This window comes from Sceloporus occidentalis, unplaced genomic scaffold (genome assembly GCF_023333645.1).
Source record: "Sceloporus occidentalis isolate IW3139 unplaced genomic scaffold, rSceOcc1.0.p SCAF_9, whole genome shotgun sequence".
NCBI classification, from domain to species: domain Eukaryota; kingdom Metazoa; phylum Chordata; class Lepidosauria; order Squamata; family Phrynosomatidae; genus Sceloporus; species Sceloporus occidentalis.
This window is the reverse complement of record NW_028316989.1, coordinates 35,030,890-35,047,414: the sequence shown is the minus strand read 5'-3', so window position 1 is coordinate 35,047,414 and position 16,525 is coordinate 35,030,890. Positions and strand designations below refer to the sequence as shown.

General features: G+C 44.7%; 1 protein-coding gene and 1 pseudogene across 3 annotated transcripts in view; one reads left to right on the top strand and one right to left on the bottom strand.

Moving 5' to 3' along the window:
- Positions 1 to 1,797: 1,797 nt before the first annotated feature.
- On the bottom strand, positions 1,798 to 6,843 carry LOC149307246 (repulsive guidance molecule A-like; annotated as a pseudogene). The gene is made up of 2 exons (XR_016282356.1): positions 6,127 to 6,843; positions 1,798 to 3,381 (listed from the first exon to the last, which is right to left on the bottom strand). The product of XR_016282356.1 is annotated as a repulsive guidance molecule A-like (transcript).
- A 3,130-nt stretch (positions 6,844 to 9,973) lies between these two features.
- Positions 9,974 to 16,525, top strand: part of ARIH1 (ariadne RBR E3 ubiquitin protein ligase 1) — a 45,129-nt gene continuing 38,577 nt past the window's right edge. For both annotated transcript variants that reach the window (XM_089538728.1, XM_089538726.1), the window contains exon 1: positions 9,974 to 10,635. In XM_089538728.1, coding sequence (XP_089394854.1) covers positions 10,213 to 10,635 — 423 coding nt within the window. In that variant the 5' untranslated portion in view covers positions 9,974 to 10,212. The remainder of the gene's footprint in view (positions 10,636 to 16,525) is intronic.

Below are 16,525 nucleotides of genomic sequence, written 5' to 3'. Positions count from 1 at the left end.
CTGAGTTCTGTGTTAGCTCTTTGCTGGACAGAATTAAAGCTGGGCATATGTGAGTGTTACATTTGAGGTTTTTCACGCCAAACTACAAATCCTAGGATTACATAGGATGGAGCCATGGCACTCGAAGTGGAGTCATAATGCTGTAATTGTATAGTGTGACAGAGACTATTCTACCCTTCAGTCTGCAATTTGGAAATCCACACTCTTTATCCCTTTTTGAACAAACAAAATCTACAACACACACGACCCAATCGGTGACATCTCCTATCCCTAAATGATGCCACAAACGGAAACGCACATGTATGCACACCGTGTTGGGAAGAAAAGCTTTACTTGCATTTTCATCAATAAATAATTTACAGTATGTACATCGACACCCCACACATGTTCTACATGCAGAAAAGAAGATGGGGGGGGGGAGAACATGTGAGATTGTTGAATGCTCCCCACCCACTCCCCCAAGTTTTGCTTTTAATTCCCCAACTCCCACCTCTATTTGTTGGGTCTTCATTGGCTCTGCTTCACTTGTAATGCCAGAACTTGGTCAAATGTAACCAAAAAGCCCCAAACACAATTGGTAGGGAAAATAATAAAGTGCACTCTTAATTATCTGAACGTGACAAATGGAAATATTGGAAAAGATGGGGAGATTAGTTTGAAAGGATGGGGAAAATGTGAAGGAGGAGGACCATTGAGAAGCCCCTGCCTTGTGGTTGCTGTTAGGTGCTTTCAATGCTATCCTGATTAATTGTGACTTTATCATAGGGTTTTCTTGGGTTTACTCAGAGGAGGCTTGTCACTGCCTTCTAGTGAGATTCAATGACTATGACTTGCCCAATGTCCCCCAATGGATTTCCATTACTGAGTGGGGATTTGAACCCTGGTGTCTTCATCCATTACATTGACAGGTAGATCCAAGCTGCTCGCCACCTTATATATCCCTGTGCCAAGTTAGTCTTCAGCCTCGTCCTATCCATCAGCAACAATGCACCAATCTGCCAAGATCTCGCATCAGGGCCATGTAATGCAAATCGTGCAGTGATTGGTGCTACTCTTACCCTTGTGCTGAACAGCAACATTGTGCAACCATGTGTGCATCTCTGTGTATAGTGGCACGGCCTACACAACTCTGCTTCGGCAATCTTGGATGCAACTCTTGGTCGATAACATCCAACCTCTCTTCCACAAGGGGAATTTGCATGTAAGACACCAAACAGATTCTAGGCATAAATCTGAACACAAGCCAAATATTCTGTGCAAACTGGGATACAGTCTCCAATCATTATGCAAAAGGATCTTGCAAGATGTTTGAGACTAACTGTGTGAAAGAAGTTGTAGCATAAGTTTTTGTACACCTGGTACACTTCTTCAGACCTTGTCTGCAAGGCTTATGCTACAACCTCTATCACACAGTATATCTTAAAAGTGTTGCCAGAGCCCTTTGCGTACTGATATTCCAGACTCTCCAATAACGTTGTGCTTCCTACTAATAGTCATGCAGACGTAAGAACCACTTCTCATCTCCCTGTTCAACAGGAGGGATCCAAGGCCTTTTTTTCAGACCATGGCCTTTGAAGCCCGACATTATTCCTCCTTTAAAATTTTATGGAAATTAAAAAGAAATGCAGTGATGCTTTTCATTTAGAATCAGACACACTCTCCCACCCCTCACAGGTTTTTGTTTTTAAAGAATATTTCTGAGCTTCCTGTAACCAATGGTGAGTTCTCCTTGGGCTGCAAAATTGGCCTTTGAACCATTTGCCCTCCCTCTCCCCCCCCCCCCCTCTACACAGCAGCTTTCCTGGGTTTCATCCAGGAATCATTCCCAGTGACTATATACAATCTCCAAGGGACCATCTGTGTGCAAAATACATTCTTTGCTATGGAGCAAAGCCACTTGTGACATGCACCTTTAAGTTCCTTTGTACAGCTGCAGAAGTTGCCAGAGGGAAGAAGGAAGTGAAAGAGAGAAGGAAGGAAGAAAAGCTTTGTAATACTTGCTACCCACACACCTATGCAAAGGCAACTACCAGCAGCTGCACAAGGAAGAAGTTAGGGAGCAGGTGTGCACCAGCATCTGTTTGCACACTGAGCACCACGTATCCCAAAGTGAGAGGGAAATGCATGTGTGACCCAATTTCTTGGGGAGCAGTTGGCACTCCCTGACACAAGCAGGTACATCCAATGGACTGACAACCACAAAAGCATGGGTCTGAGCCACACAGAATCCTTTCTGTAGGTCTTTTCTTCTTTCTTACACCCCAGTTGCATTCCTGGCATTCTCTCTCTGGCAGCAACAAGGAGCGCCACCTCTTCGGGAAAATTTACACAAATGCCAATGCTACGAGGACCGCAAACCACTCACAGTAAGCCAAAAGGAGACGCTGGGGTGGACAGCAAGGCATCCTCCCATTGTCCTACACTACAAGATGAAGGAAATATGAAAACAGGGCTAATTTTGGGATCCTAATCTAGTAGAGATGCTTCAAAAGTAAAGGGAGGCCTTCGGTTTTCCCAAAGGTCCAAACACCGTTCAACATGTTGGGGTTTTCTGGAGGGAGAGAAGGGGTTAATAAAACACGAACTCCAGTATGCAAGCCTCGGCTTCTGGATTACTCTAACACAACTGTTTCATTCCTCAGTGCTGTGATGCTGGGTCTACAGGAACAGGGCTGGACAATGGCTCAAACATGTCAAGACCAGCAGTGGAAGCAAAAGACGAGGAGGAGGCAGGGAATGTTTTGAGGAGGCCATATTGTCCAATTCCAAAGCTCGTGTCCTTTCGTACAGGTGCAACTTGTCCTTGTTGGAGTGAAGCATCTTGACCTCTTCGAAAGCATAGTAAGCAGCCAGGGTAAAGTTGACGTTGCCCATCATCAAAAGGTCAAAGACGCAGGATTGGAAGTACAAGTCCTCCACTGGGAGCTTCTCTCAGCACTTCACCATGGCTGTCTCATAGGTGAAAGCCTCTGGTGAAGAGGGAAGGCTGGGGCCTTTTCGGTGAGCCCAGTTTTCTGTGGTCTGGGTGGTGAAGCGGAAGGCCTTGAAGTCTATCTGCTGATTGAGCGGGCATCCCCGGAGGCAGAGGTAAAGGCCCTGGTTGTCTCCATCTTCCACAGCTTTCATCACCTCCTCGGGCATCCGCACAGCGAAGGTCAGGTAGCGGCCCACCTGCCTCACCACAATGGTGGTGCCAATATACTTGGCCTGGATCTTGATGTGCTGGCCAGAGACTTTCTGAATGATTTTCAAGCTGCTGGCACCATGCTTGTCGCTGCCATTTTTGGAGCCGTCAGTGAAGGCAGCGGGGAGTTCATCCATCTCAGCTTGGTAGACCTTCTGGTCTATGCATTCCTGGAAGCTCTTGAAGATGATGGTGAGCTGTGTGGGGAAAGATGATAGGAAAAGGGGGAAATTACATTTACGTGTGACAAGGGTCCTGAATTCCAACCATACCCATTCCAGACATTGCCTCCGTCCCCATCTGTACTACTTAAGGACCCTCAAGTGGTGAGACTTTATCTCTTTGGAAATGGATTTGGCCTTGACACAACTCAAAAGGCAATAGCTAAGGAAAGATAACTTCTGGAATGGATACTATGTGTGTTTAAACCAGGATCAGGCAATGGATTGCTGCTTCCTGGAAGAGGAGCTTTTATTCTGGCTTTTTAAAATTTCATCAGCCAACCCAGGTCCTATCTGCACTGCAGAAATAATACAGTTTGACATTGAGTTAACTGTCCTGGCTCCATCTATGCAATCCTGAGATTTGTTGCTGGTGTGTGTGTGTGTGTGTGTGTGTGTGTGTGTGTGTGTGTTTTGTGGTACCAGAGCTCTCTGATAGAGAAGGCTAAATGTCTCACAAAACTACAACTCCCAGAATTTCATAGCATGGAGCCATGGCTGTTAAAGTGGCATCAAACAGCTTTATTTCTGCAGTGCAGGCACAGCTTGTGGGAAATTCAGCAATTTTGGGCAAAAAGAAAAACATAAGTTTTTGCTCTTGTGTGTGTGCATGTCTGCCTTCAATTTGGCTATTGACCTATAAGGACCCCATGAATTTCATAGGGCTTTTTCATTCTGTCAGCCCCCAGTTCCTGGGGAAAAAACACACACATGTATACACACACACACACACACACAAAGCCAATCCACCAGTAACTGGATTTTCTGTAAAACCAGAAAGGGAGGGAATTAACTCAAAGGAAATGGGCTGTAACAATAACATTTTGTTCAGATTTTATTAATTAATTGTGTCTTCTGTGCCTCAATTTCCATTAGATCCCTGTATTCTGCTTCTGATGTCTTTATAGCACATAACATATTGCATTTTCTACTTCTCCTCAAATATTATTACAACATACATTTTAATTGGATTCAGAAGAAAAGAACTATGTTCAAGATATACATTATTATTTTTCTTTGCTGGAGATTTAAAAAAAAATGCAGATCAATGCTGAAAAGGGACAGAACAGCCTCATGAATGAACTGTTTTTCCTGACGGTAGTCGCTGCATATATACAATTATATAGTTGGTCCTCCACATCCATGGCTTTGACTTTTGTGGACTTTATTATTCACGGATTAGATCAATATGGTCGCTCTAGGAATCTCTAGGTCCTCCAGCACAACTCTGCTGGACACTGACCAAAGAGTCACACTGGAGGACCTAGAGATTCCTAGAGAAAACACTTCTTAAGGCATTTGTAGGTCCTCCATCATGATTCTAGGGCAGTGATGGCAAACCTTTTAGAGACCGAGTGCCCAAACTGCAACCCCAAACCCACTTACTTATTGCGAAGTGCCGCATCCCTTTGACTTTCCAGTAGCAAACTCTGGCAAACTCTATGCTGAGGTGACGGCACACGTGCCCATAGATAGGGCTCTGAGTGCCACCTCTGGCACATGTGCCATAGGTTCGCCACCACTGTTCTAGGGTAACCTCTGATGGATGTTGACCACAGAGTTGTGGTGGAGGACTTAGAGATTCCTAGACAGAAGTTCTTTCAACTAAAAAATAGTGTTTTTTTCATTTGTGATTGTTCCACTTGCGAGGGAGTCTTGCACCCTTAACTCCAGCAAATGCGGAAAGCCCACAATATTGTTTTTGAATGACATGACCTGCCTTTGGGGAAAAGGCAGGATAGTAAGCAAATAAGTAAAAGGTAAGGCATTACTAACACAATGTCCACAAGAGGGCAACCTCCTCAACATAAAAAAACCCTTTCCTAGTAGGAGTAAAGACTAGCGATATAAAGCTTCATAAATTGTAATTTCTCGGGACATAAAACTACAGTGGTCCCTTCACATTCGCTGGGGATAGGGACGAAGGACGCCCAATGAATGTGGGAAAACCACAAATATAAATTCACTATGCTTTTGACCTCAGAGAAAACTTTTCTAGGAATCCTTAAGTCTTCTAGTACAACTCCATGGTCAACATCTGCCAGAGGTTGATCAAAGAAAGAATCATGCTGGAGGACTGCAGCTCTTTAATATTATTATTATTATTATTATTATTATTATTATTATTATTATTATTAACCTTTATTTATAAAGCGCTGTAAATTTACACAGCGCTGTACATACAATCTTTTTAATTGGACGGTTCCCTGCCCTCAGGCTTACAATCTAAAAAGACACAACACAAAAGGAGAAGGGAAAGGTGGTGGGGAAGGGGCCTCTCTAGTAGGATAATACATATAAAATACATAGCAATACTGGAAATGATTCAATAAAACAGACAACAAAAGAACAACAAAAAGCAAGTGACAATTATGCAATTCTTTCCAGGCTCAGTGAAAACATTGAGCAAGTGAAGCCAAGCCCTCCCTCCAGTCCATCTGCCTTGGTCCTTGGAGGTAGAGAAGAACTGCTAGACCTCTTACCCTTTCCCTTCAACACTCCCTTCTCCTTCTGTGTCATGTCTTTTTAGATTGTAAGCCTGAGGGCAGGGAACCGTCTAACTAAAAAGATTGTATGTACAGCGCTGTGTAAATTTACAGCGCTTCATAAATAAAGGTTAATAATAATAATAATAATAATAATAATAATAAGTGAGTTGCTTTTGCTCAACCCACATGGAGCAAAATGTGAGTGAAAATGACCAATTTTTTCTGCGCTTACCTTGCTGGTGGCTGTTCCCATGGAACCAGGCAGGACAGGTATATTTGTCACCTGTACATTCAGGTAGTTATTGTCTATGAGGGGCCAAGCCCCCTGGACTTTGCATGTCTGGAAACTATCCGAAAAAGTCCTGAGGTGGGGGCTCCCCAAATAGCCCGCAGTGAGTATAGTTGGGACTGAAGGCAGGGAGTGTTTACGGAAGCTCCTCTAGTAATGGCAGATTTTGGGGCTGTCCGAACGCTCCTGTCTGTCTCCTCTTGGTGGGGGGCGGAGGCAGGGTGGTGAGGTGGGTCCGTCTTTGGAGCAGTTGTGTTGGGCCATGAGATCGTCGATGCCGTGGACAGCGGAGTGGTAAAACAAGTCCCCCCGGCAGGTGCGGGTGGTGTGGTGGGTGCAATGGGCGTAGGTGCGCAGGGCGGTGCAGAATTCGGGGGCCTCCTCCGCACCCGGGTTGTGGGGCCCAGACGTGGCGGCCAGGAATTCAGAGTTGCACTTCATGATTCTGCAGGGAGACATCATTAGGAGGGAAGAGGACATAAGAGACATAAGGTGAAGCAAAGGAGAGCTCTCAAGAAAGTGGATACATCTTCATTTCCCTGATTCTCCTTCCATGCACTTTTTGCAATGGGAATCTTGGCTCCTCTTTGCCCAAGGGCCTCCAGGAACATCCTCCGAGGAAGACCCATAACTCATAGGAATGTATGCTGGAATCCTAGATCCCCTTTTACTGAGGCTGCATCTGCACTGCGGAAATAATCCAATTTGACACTACTTTAACTGCCAGAGTTCAGTGCTATGGAATTCTGGGGATCGTAATTCTGTGAGATATTTCAACCTTCTCTGTTGGAGAGCTCTGGTGTCACAGGAATCTACAGTTCTCAGGATTTCATATCATTGAGCCATGGCAGTAAAAGTGGCGCCAAACCGGACTATTTCTGCAATGCAGCCTTAGTGTAACTTTACATACACTTAGCTAAGTAGTAGAAACACTAAGAAACCCTGTTAATGGATTGTAAAGATGTGTATTAGGACACCAGCAATGTGAGCTATGAACATTGGCCTGCAATAGCCATCAGGCACTTTGCTGGTCCTGGTAACGTAACAGCAGGCTTCTACTAGAAACAGATTTTAGGAAATTGACCACTTCAAAATCCCACATACATAAATCCATTAACAAGGACGTAACCCCCATACAGGATTCAGGCTGTAAGAAAGTAGCAAACCCATCCAGCCCAGTGTTGTCAACTCTGATTTGCAGCAGCTCTCAGTGTTTCAGATAAGGACAAAGGTGGAAAGCTGGAGGAGAGAAACGGGGATGTTTTAAAAGCAGCTGAAAAAGCAGGATGATGGGATTAACTGGGATTGTCCTAGCCAAACTGGGACAGTTGGGAGTGTATGCTTGAAACCCTGTCCGTTGTTGCAGTCATATTAAATAATAATAATAATAATAATAATAATGAAAGTCAGCTAGGTAGACCAATGATCTGACTCAGTCCAAGGCAGCTTCTTAGAGCCCTACTTAACCCTTATATGTCAGAGCTGGCTACCAATTTCACTGCCATGACTGTGGTCTATGGACTCTTGGGATTTGTAATTTTGTGAGCCACTGCAGCAAAAACCAAAACCAAAACTCAAATACCTTCTGAAAATAGAAATCCCTGGACACTATAGGATTCAGCCGCAGCAATCAAAGTGTAACCATACTACTGTAATTGTGAAGCATGGAAAGGGCCCAAGTTGGGACATTTTAGTCTCCAGAGTCACATTGTGTTGTCAAATGTGACACTGCAGTCATTTCCCAGGTAGCAGGAATATTTATTAAAATGCTATATGAGGGTTTGATCTTTTAAAAAAAAACTCTATTGTAACTTGATGTATTTTACTGTTATAACCTGCCCGGATTCTTCGTGATTGGGCGGGCTAGAAATAAATCATTATTATTATTATTATTATTATTATTATAATATATCTGCATATACACTGTCACATGTGGCTTTGTAAAAAGAGTGTAATGGGTTCTGTTTATTACAATATTTTAAAATAACACTTGATCCTTGAAGATGTAGGGGTGGTGTAGAAATATTAATTAAAATAATATATATATATATATATATATATATATTTTCATGTAATCAAGACAGTAGCATTAGATAAAATAAAACAGACAGTGAGTTAAAATATAATAATAATAATATAATAAAATAGAAGTCATTCCAAATGGTGAACCTGAAATTTTTGGAGATCTTTACATACTGTAATAATAGTAATAATTATTATTTGTATTCCTCTTTTTCACAAAGGAATCAAAGCAGATTCCAACAGTATAAATAAAACATCAAGCAATTAAAAATTACAATTTAAAAACCCCCAAACCCCAAACCCCCAACCCTCCCCCCTCAGTGATAAAAACAGTGATCAACCTATAAAAAAAGGTTAAATATCAAAAAATTTAAAACTACACAATAGGAATAGATTAAAATTTCAGGCAGATTAGCGCAAGAAATGAATCTTCCTCTAGAGGAAGGGGGACGGGGTGATGTTATCAATCAATTTTGATATCGGTACAACAGAGGTATCAATAGAGGGGGGGAGGCAAGTCTGATGGATCTAACCTAGTCTGGGAAGAGATCCGTCTTAATAGCCTTTTTAAAAGCTTCCAAGGTGGTAATATGGCGGATCTCGTCCGGCAGGTTGTTCCAGAGCCTGGGAGCGGTCCTCTGAAAGTCTGGTCTTCTTAGGTTGCAGCACATTCTTTCCATTGGACTGAAGTGTGTGGGGAGGATTGTATGGAAGGATGCGCACCCGCAAGTAAGGACCCAAGCCATGCAGGGCTTTAAAGGTTAGAACCAGCACCTTGCACCTTGTCCAGAAACTGATAGGCAGCCATTGGAGAGGTTTTAGAACCGGTGTAATATGGGCAGTTCTAGATGATATGGACAGAATGAATGGAAGACTTGTTTCCTCAGTCATCTGTCTCCGATTACTGTATTTTCCTAACAGAGGAAGTGATTCACATATTAATTTGGACGCTGGCTGCGAAAGCCTTCGACTTCACATACCTATAAATGGCTACAAACAGATTACATGTGTGTGTGTATACACACACACACACACACACATAGGGGCCAACGTGGCGCAGCGGTTCTGAGCGTTGGGCTACGACTCGTGAGACCAGGGTTCGAATCCCAGGTCACAATGGGAACCCACTGGGCGACCTTGGGCAATGAGTCACACTCTCTCAGCCTCAGAGGAAGTCAATGGCAAACCTCTTCTGTGAAGAAACTCACATCTCTACACCCAAAAACACACTAAATGTGTATATGGCAACCTTGAAAATATATGTATATTATATATGAATATATATGTATATTATATGTGAAATATATGTATATGTATATATAATATATAACACACACACATATGTATATATAATGTATAACCTTTAAAATATATTTTAAAAGAGTTTAGAATTTGCAACCATTAAAAACAACAACAACAACAACTCCCCCCTCTTCTGTCTCCCTCAATCCTTATCATCAAACTAAACACTGTATTGCAGCCCAGCTCTTTGCCACACCCAACATGGCGGAACCCTGCCACTCCCTTCTGCGAGAAAAAGGCGGAGAGGCGCTTGGAGAAAGCGTGCCTGGGCGTTCGAGAAAATGGCCGCCGCGAGGCGGGCTATTGTTCCCAGATCCTCCTTTCGGCCACACTCAAGATGGCCGCCGAGAGGCAGTCGCGCTCAGGAAGGAGAAAAACGGGGCGGGGCTTGCTGTAGCTCCTCCCCCGCGCCTCTCTTTTCGGCGCCGCGGTGACGTCACGGGGTTGCGCCCTGCGTGCGCGTGCGCGTAGGTGACGGAGCGGGCCAGACGCGTCCCTTTGTTGGCTCAGCGGCGCCTGTGAGGAACAGCGGCGGGGTTTTGTGATCGGTCCGCCGAAGGGAGGCGGCCGCAGAGGAGCCTTCGAGTCCCGCCTCAAGCGCCACCCGAGCCCCCGGCGGCCCCCCGGGCCCGGGCCCACGCCTCCGCCGCACCACCGCCGCCGCCTCCGCCGGAGCCTCGCCTCAGGACCACCGCCGCCGCCGCCATGGACTCGGACGAGGGCTACAACTACGAGTTCGACGAGGACGAGGAGTGCAGCGAGGACAGCGGCGCCGAGGAGGACGAGGAGGAGGACGACGACCCCGACGACGACCCCGACGACGGCAACCTGGACCTGGGCGACGTGGAGCTGGTGGAGCCCGGCCTGGGCGGGGAGCGGGACGGACTCCTCGGCGGAGAGACCGGGGGACTCGGGCCCGGAGGCGGCGGAGGAGGAGGAGGAGGAGGCGGCGGAGGAGGAGGAGGCCTGGGAGGCAGCGGCCTAGGCGGGCCGGGCTCCGGAGGAGGAGGAGGCGGCGGGGGGCTGGGCCACGACCAGGAGGAGGACTACCGCTACGAGGTCCTGACGGCCGAGCAGATCCTGCAGCACATGGTGGAGTGCATCCGGGAGGTCAACGAGGTCATCCAGGTGCGCGCTCCCGGAGGGAAGGGCTCGGGCACGCGCTCGGCCAGAGAGAGAGAGAGGGAAGGAGAGAAAGAAAGAAAGAAAGAAAGAAGGGGCTCCAAGGGCCAGGCCTCCCCCAGGCAGCCTCTCCCCTGGCTCCCTCTCAGGCCCCTTTCTCTGCCTCCCTTTCTCTCCCTCTCAATGGGATCCTCCAGCCAACTTCCTTCCTGTGATGCTGCAGGCAGTTTCCTTTCTTCCTTCTTTCCTTCCTTCTTTCCTTCCTTCCCTCCTTCCTTCGGGTAAATGATGCTGTAGATGGCTTCCTTCCTTCTTTCTTTCCATTCTTCTTTCCTTTGTTCCTTCAACTAAGTGATGATGTAGGTGGCTATCTATCTATCTATCTATCTATCTATCTATCTATCTATCTATTTTTCCTTCCTTCCTTCAGCTAAATAATGCTGTAGGTGGCTTCCTTCCTTCTTTCTTTCCGTTCTTCTTTCCTTTGTTCCTTCAACTAAGTGATGATGTAGGTGGCTATCTATCTATCTATCTATCTATCTATCTATCTATCTATCTATTTTTCCTTCCTTCCTTCAGCTAAATAATGCTGTAGGTGGCTTCCTTCCTTCTTTCTTTCCGTTCTTCTTTCCTTTGTTCCTTCAACTAAGTGATGATGTAGGTGGCTATCTATCTATCTATCTATCTATCTATCTATCTATTTTTCCTTCCTTCCTTCAGCTAAATAATGCTGTAGGTGGCTTCCTTCCTTCTTTCTTTCCATTCTTCTTTCCTTTGTTCCTTCAACTAAGTGATGATGTAGGTGGCTATCTATCTATCTATCTATCTATCTATCTATCTATTTTTCCTTCCTTCCTTCAGCTAAATAATGCTGTAGGTGGCTTCCTTCCTTCTTTCTTTCCATTCTTCTTTCCTTTGTTCCTTCAACTAAGTGATGATGTAGGTGGCTATCTATCTATCTATCTATCTATCTATCTATCTATTTTTCCTTCCTTCCTTCAGCTAAATAATGCTGTAGGTGGCTTCCTTCCTTCTTTCTTTCCGTTCTTCTTTCCTTTGTTCCTTCAACTAAGTGATGATGTAGGTGGCTATCTATCTATCTATCTATCTATCTATCTATCTATTTTTCCTTCCTTCCTTCAGCTAAATAATGCTGTAGGTGGCTTCCTTCCTTCTTTCTTTCCGTTCTTCTTTCCTTTGTTCCTTCAACTAAGTGATGATGTAGGTGGCTATCTATCTATCTATCTATCTATCTATCTATCTATTTTTCCTTCCTTCCTTCAGCTAAATAATGCTGTAGGTGGCTTCCTTCCTTCTTTCTTTCCGTTCTTCTTTCCTTTGTTCCTTCAACTAAGTGATGATGTAGGTGGCTGTCTGTCTGTCTGTCTATCTATCTATCTATCTATCTATCTATCTATCTATCTATCTATCTATTTTTCCTTCCTTCCTTCAGCTAAATAATGCTGTAGGTGGCTTCTTTCCTTCCTTCTCTTCTTCTTCCTCTCTTTTCTTCATTCCTTCCTCCCTTTCTCTCTTCAGCAAAATAATGCTGTAGGTGACTTCCTTCCTTCCTTTCTTCTTCCTTCCTTCCCTTCCTTCCTTCTGCTAAATGATGCTGTAGGTGGCCTTCTTCCCCCCCTCTCCCTCCCTCCACAATGTGATGCTTCAAGTGACTTCTTTCCTTCCTTCCTTCCTTCCTTCCCTCCCTTTGTCAGGTAAGTGATGCTGCAGGTGGCTTTCTTCCTTGCTTCCATCTTTCATCAATGTGATGCTGCAGGCAGTTCCCTTCCTTCCATCCTTCCTTCCATAATGTGATGCTTCAGATTCCTTCCTTCCTTCCCAATGTGATGCTGCAGGTGGCTTCTTTTTTCCAACTTTCCTTCTTTCCTTAAGCAGTGAAAGGAACGCAGTGAATTTCAGCAGTAAGAAATATAAGGTACTACGTTTAGGTAGGGAAAAAAGTGCATAGATATAGGATGATTGCTATCCGACTTGACAACAGTACATATCAAAGGATCTAGAAGTCTTAATAGGCCACAAGCTGAACATGAGTCAACAGTGTGATTCTCGGCTGTCTGGTGCCTCGATCGATCGAGGGATGTAGCCACACCACTCTATTCTTCTTTGGTCAAACCTCACTTGAAATACTGTCTCTAGTTCTGGGCACCACAATTCAAAAGGGATATTGAGAAGCTGGAGCGTGTCCAGAGGAGGGCGACTAAAATGGCGAAGGGTGTGGAAACCACCAAGCCCTGTGAGGAGTGGCTAACTTAGCTGGATATGTTAGTCTGGGGAAGGCTAAAGGGTGACCTGATACTCATATTTAAATATTTGAAGGGACATGGTATAGAGGATGAAGCAAGCTTGTTTTCTGCTCTTTCAAGAGCAGGACATGGATCAATGGATGCAAAAGAGATTCCACCTCAACATTAGGAGGGACTGTCCGACAGTGGAACAAACTCCCTCAGAGAGTAGTGGAGTCTCCTTCCTCCTTTGGAGGTGGTTAAAGATGGCCCTCTGTCAGGAGTGTTTTGATTGTGAGTTCCTGCATGACAGGGATTGGACTGGATGGCCCTTGGAGTCTCTTCCAACTCTAGAGTTCTGTTCCCTGTTAGCATTTCACTATCTCTTTGTTCTTTTGTTAAGGACAAGAAAGCTCTGTTTAATGTTATTAATCTCTCTACAAGCCTAGGGTTCTATGCTTTAGCTTTTCCTCTATTGCTCTCCCCTCTTTGTATCTATTTGCCCTACCCTCTTCCACCAACCCCCCCTTTTTTTGCAGCTCTTGTTCCTGGCGCTCGTTTCTATTGTTTGCTCAGAAAGGGTGAGGTGAATGGGAGGTTGTTGTTGGGAACCTTTGGCCAGAGCTGATTGCAGCAGCGATTCATGTGGTCTCCAGTCAGGGTGAAAATGCAAAACGTGTGGGCTCCTGGGATGTTGCTGTATTGCACTTCTCTTCAGCTGTTGTCATGTAAGAGTTGCCATGACCAGCTTTAGGCTCCCAAGATCTTTATCCTCTGTTTATAACAGTGGTTCTCAACCTTTGGTCCTCCAGTTGTTCTGGACTTCAGCATCCAAAATTCCTGAATGTTGGGTGAGTTGGCTGGGCCTTCTGGGATCTGAACCCCTAAGAAAGGAAGGGATCTGAACCCATAAGAAACAAAAGTTGGGAACCACTGGTTTAGAAAATTCCAGAGGAGCCACATACCATTTAGATAGGGTAGACCTGCTGGTCTCTTGCATCCAAAAATAGAGTAACAACATAGATTTGTTATAGAACCATAGAGTTGGAAGAGACCCCAAGAAGGGCCATCCAGTCCAACCCCCTTCTGCCATACAGGAACTCTCAACCAAAGCATCCCTGACAGATGGCCATCCAGCCTCAGTTTAAAGACCTCCAAAGATGGAGACTCACTCTCCAAGATTACATATTCCATTGTCAAACAGCCCTTACTGTCAGGAAGTTCCTCCTAATGTTGAGCTGGAATCCCTTTTCCTGTAGAGAACTTCATACAAACAGCATGGTTTGCGTTGCACTGGAGACAAGGGATAATAGGTAACGAATTTTTTTAGGGATCTAAAGCCTTTAGTTCTGTTTCAAACGGGATAATCTGGCTAAGGTTTCATCTCTCTTTTTATGGGGGTGAGGGACAAGTGTTCAATGTCATATGAGATTACATGTTGCTGGTTGTTCAGTTCACTGCAAACTTTGTTCCTAATGTCAGTGGTGGCATGGGCAGGGGTTAAATTGTATAGCTCTAAACTTGCCTTCATTTTGAGCCAATGAGTTATAAGCTTGGCTTACAGGTTTTGTTGAAGATGAATACTTCTAAAAGCAGGAATAAAAAAATCTGAAGGTTTTTTTTAATGTATATATTTCTAGCTTGCTTTACAGGCCCAGATGGCCCTCTAAGCAACTTATACAGGTACTAGGAATTTGAAACCATTTTTAGCACATGCAAAAACTCTTTGTTCAAATATTATTTCCTCTCTTAAGGAAGCATATAGCATTCCTTAGTCAGGACCTTTGCCATTGGGTTTTAGTGACCATATTTGGTAAGCTGCTTTTTATTAGTGTAGTGGGTTGATATGCTCCATCTTCACAGTATAAGGCTTTGCTTAAGCTACTGCAAGCGTAAAAGGACTGCATAAATTTAAGTTGGTGTGTGGAATAAAGAGAGCTCGGCTTTCAGGAAAGTTCAAAGCAGGTGAATGTAACCCAGAAACACAGCATGTGTGTCATGATTACTAAGGAAGATTGTAAACTAGGAGTGGGCAATTGCAGAGGAGGTAGGGATCGTTTTTTTGCCCTGTCCCCCCCCCCCCCCCCCCCACCTAAAAACTACATTGTTGGATGCACCGGAAGTGATACCACATTACTTCTGGTCTCTTGTTCTGGCTGATCATTGGCTGTTCTTTTTATTTTAAATGTGGGACGAGGGGAGGCTCTGAGGCGGGTGGAAGAAGCAAACCGCTATATTTGCAGCTGGTTTAGGTTTTGGGGGGACAATTTTTGGCAGGAAATTGTAAAAATCATTTAAGCATTGCAGGAGCTTCGGAGGCTGCGTTTATTCTAACGCTGGCGTGCAGTTTCAGCTCCTGATTTCTGCTTGGTCTAATCTAAAGGGTATCTGAAAGTACTATCCTACGGTTTGCTTTTCTGATTTGAAATCCAACTTTCTTCCACCTTAATGCGGAATACATCTATTGGCTCTTGAGTTTCCACAGTGGGGGCAGACAGTCTCTGGCATAGAGGTACACCATTGCAATATCTCCTGGCAGTTTCCTCCTCTTGTGTTGTGAATGAGTGGGAGAGGGGTGCTGTAACTTTTTCTTCCACAACACATTGGCCATTCATAACCCCCCCCCCCCTTTCCCATTCCTTGATATTTGGGGAAAGAAGTGCCAATTTTGGATATTTGCCCCTGGAGGATAAGAAGGCAGTTGGGGAAGGCAGGCCCTTTCTCATATTTATCTTCATTTTAAGAGTTGACCAGACAGTCAAGAATCTGGGAGAGGCTGTACTCTGACCTCCTGCTGAGAATGCATTCAGGATGGTGGTAGTGGCAGGGTTTGCTGCTTTTTGTATTCCATGGCCTTGCTGTATACAAAACTGCAGAGAAAGGGAATTTGGGGGGGGGGGTGGTCTCCTGGATTACTTGTCTTGAGATTTTACCTCTCTCCCACAAAAAACAGAAGAGAATTTCCCGTTGAGTCCAGAACATTCAGTTTACATCCCTTAAACTTGTAGATGTGGTACTTTGGCTTCCAGTGTGGTGTTGTCGTTTTGAGCATTGGACTATGACTGCGGAGTATAGGATTTGAATCCCAGCTTGGCCTTTGAAACCCACTGCAAAACTATGGGCAAGTCACTCCCTCTCAGCCTCAGAGGATTTTCAATGGCCGACAAGAAACATGCCAAGAAAAACTCATGATAATGTCACCATAAGACAGAAACTGCTTGAAGCCACAGAACAAAAATCCCAGTGGTTAGAAGCAAGAATGGGAGGAGTAGTGAACTTTGGCCTGTAAATAATATTTCCTATGGTATCACTTCTTCTTTCCTCACTCACCCAGGCTTTTTGGAGTTCATAAGCTTGCAATCTTGTGGTCACAGAGAGGACTGTTATAGATTCTAACACAGAGAATGCTTTCTTTGGGAGTGAGGGAGCATACAAAGGCTCTTAGTCCTCTGAGGTTTCTTTGAGACAAGAGGTAGGATGGCTCCTTTTCCCCCCCCCCCCATATTGCAAGGGTGGAATAATAGCATGAGTAATAATGGACACGGATAAACTGTTTTCCTTCTTCCTCTCAAACAGACCCACAACTCAGGTTTTATTTTTCCCTGATCAGTAGTGTGAACCCATGGCAAGGAATATGCATCGGAGTATTAATA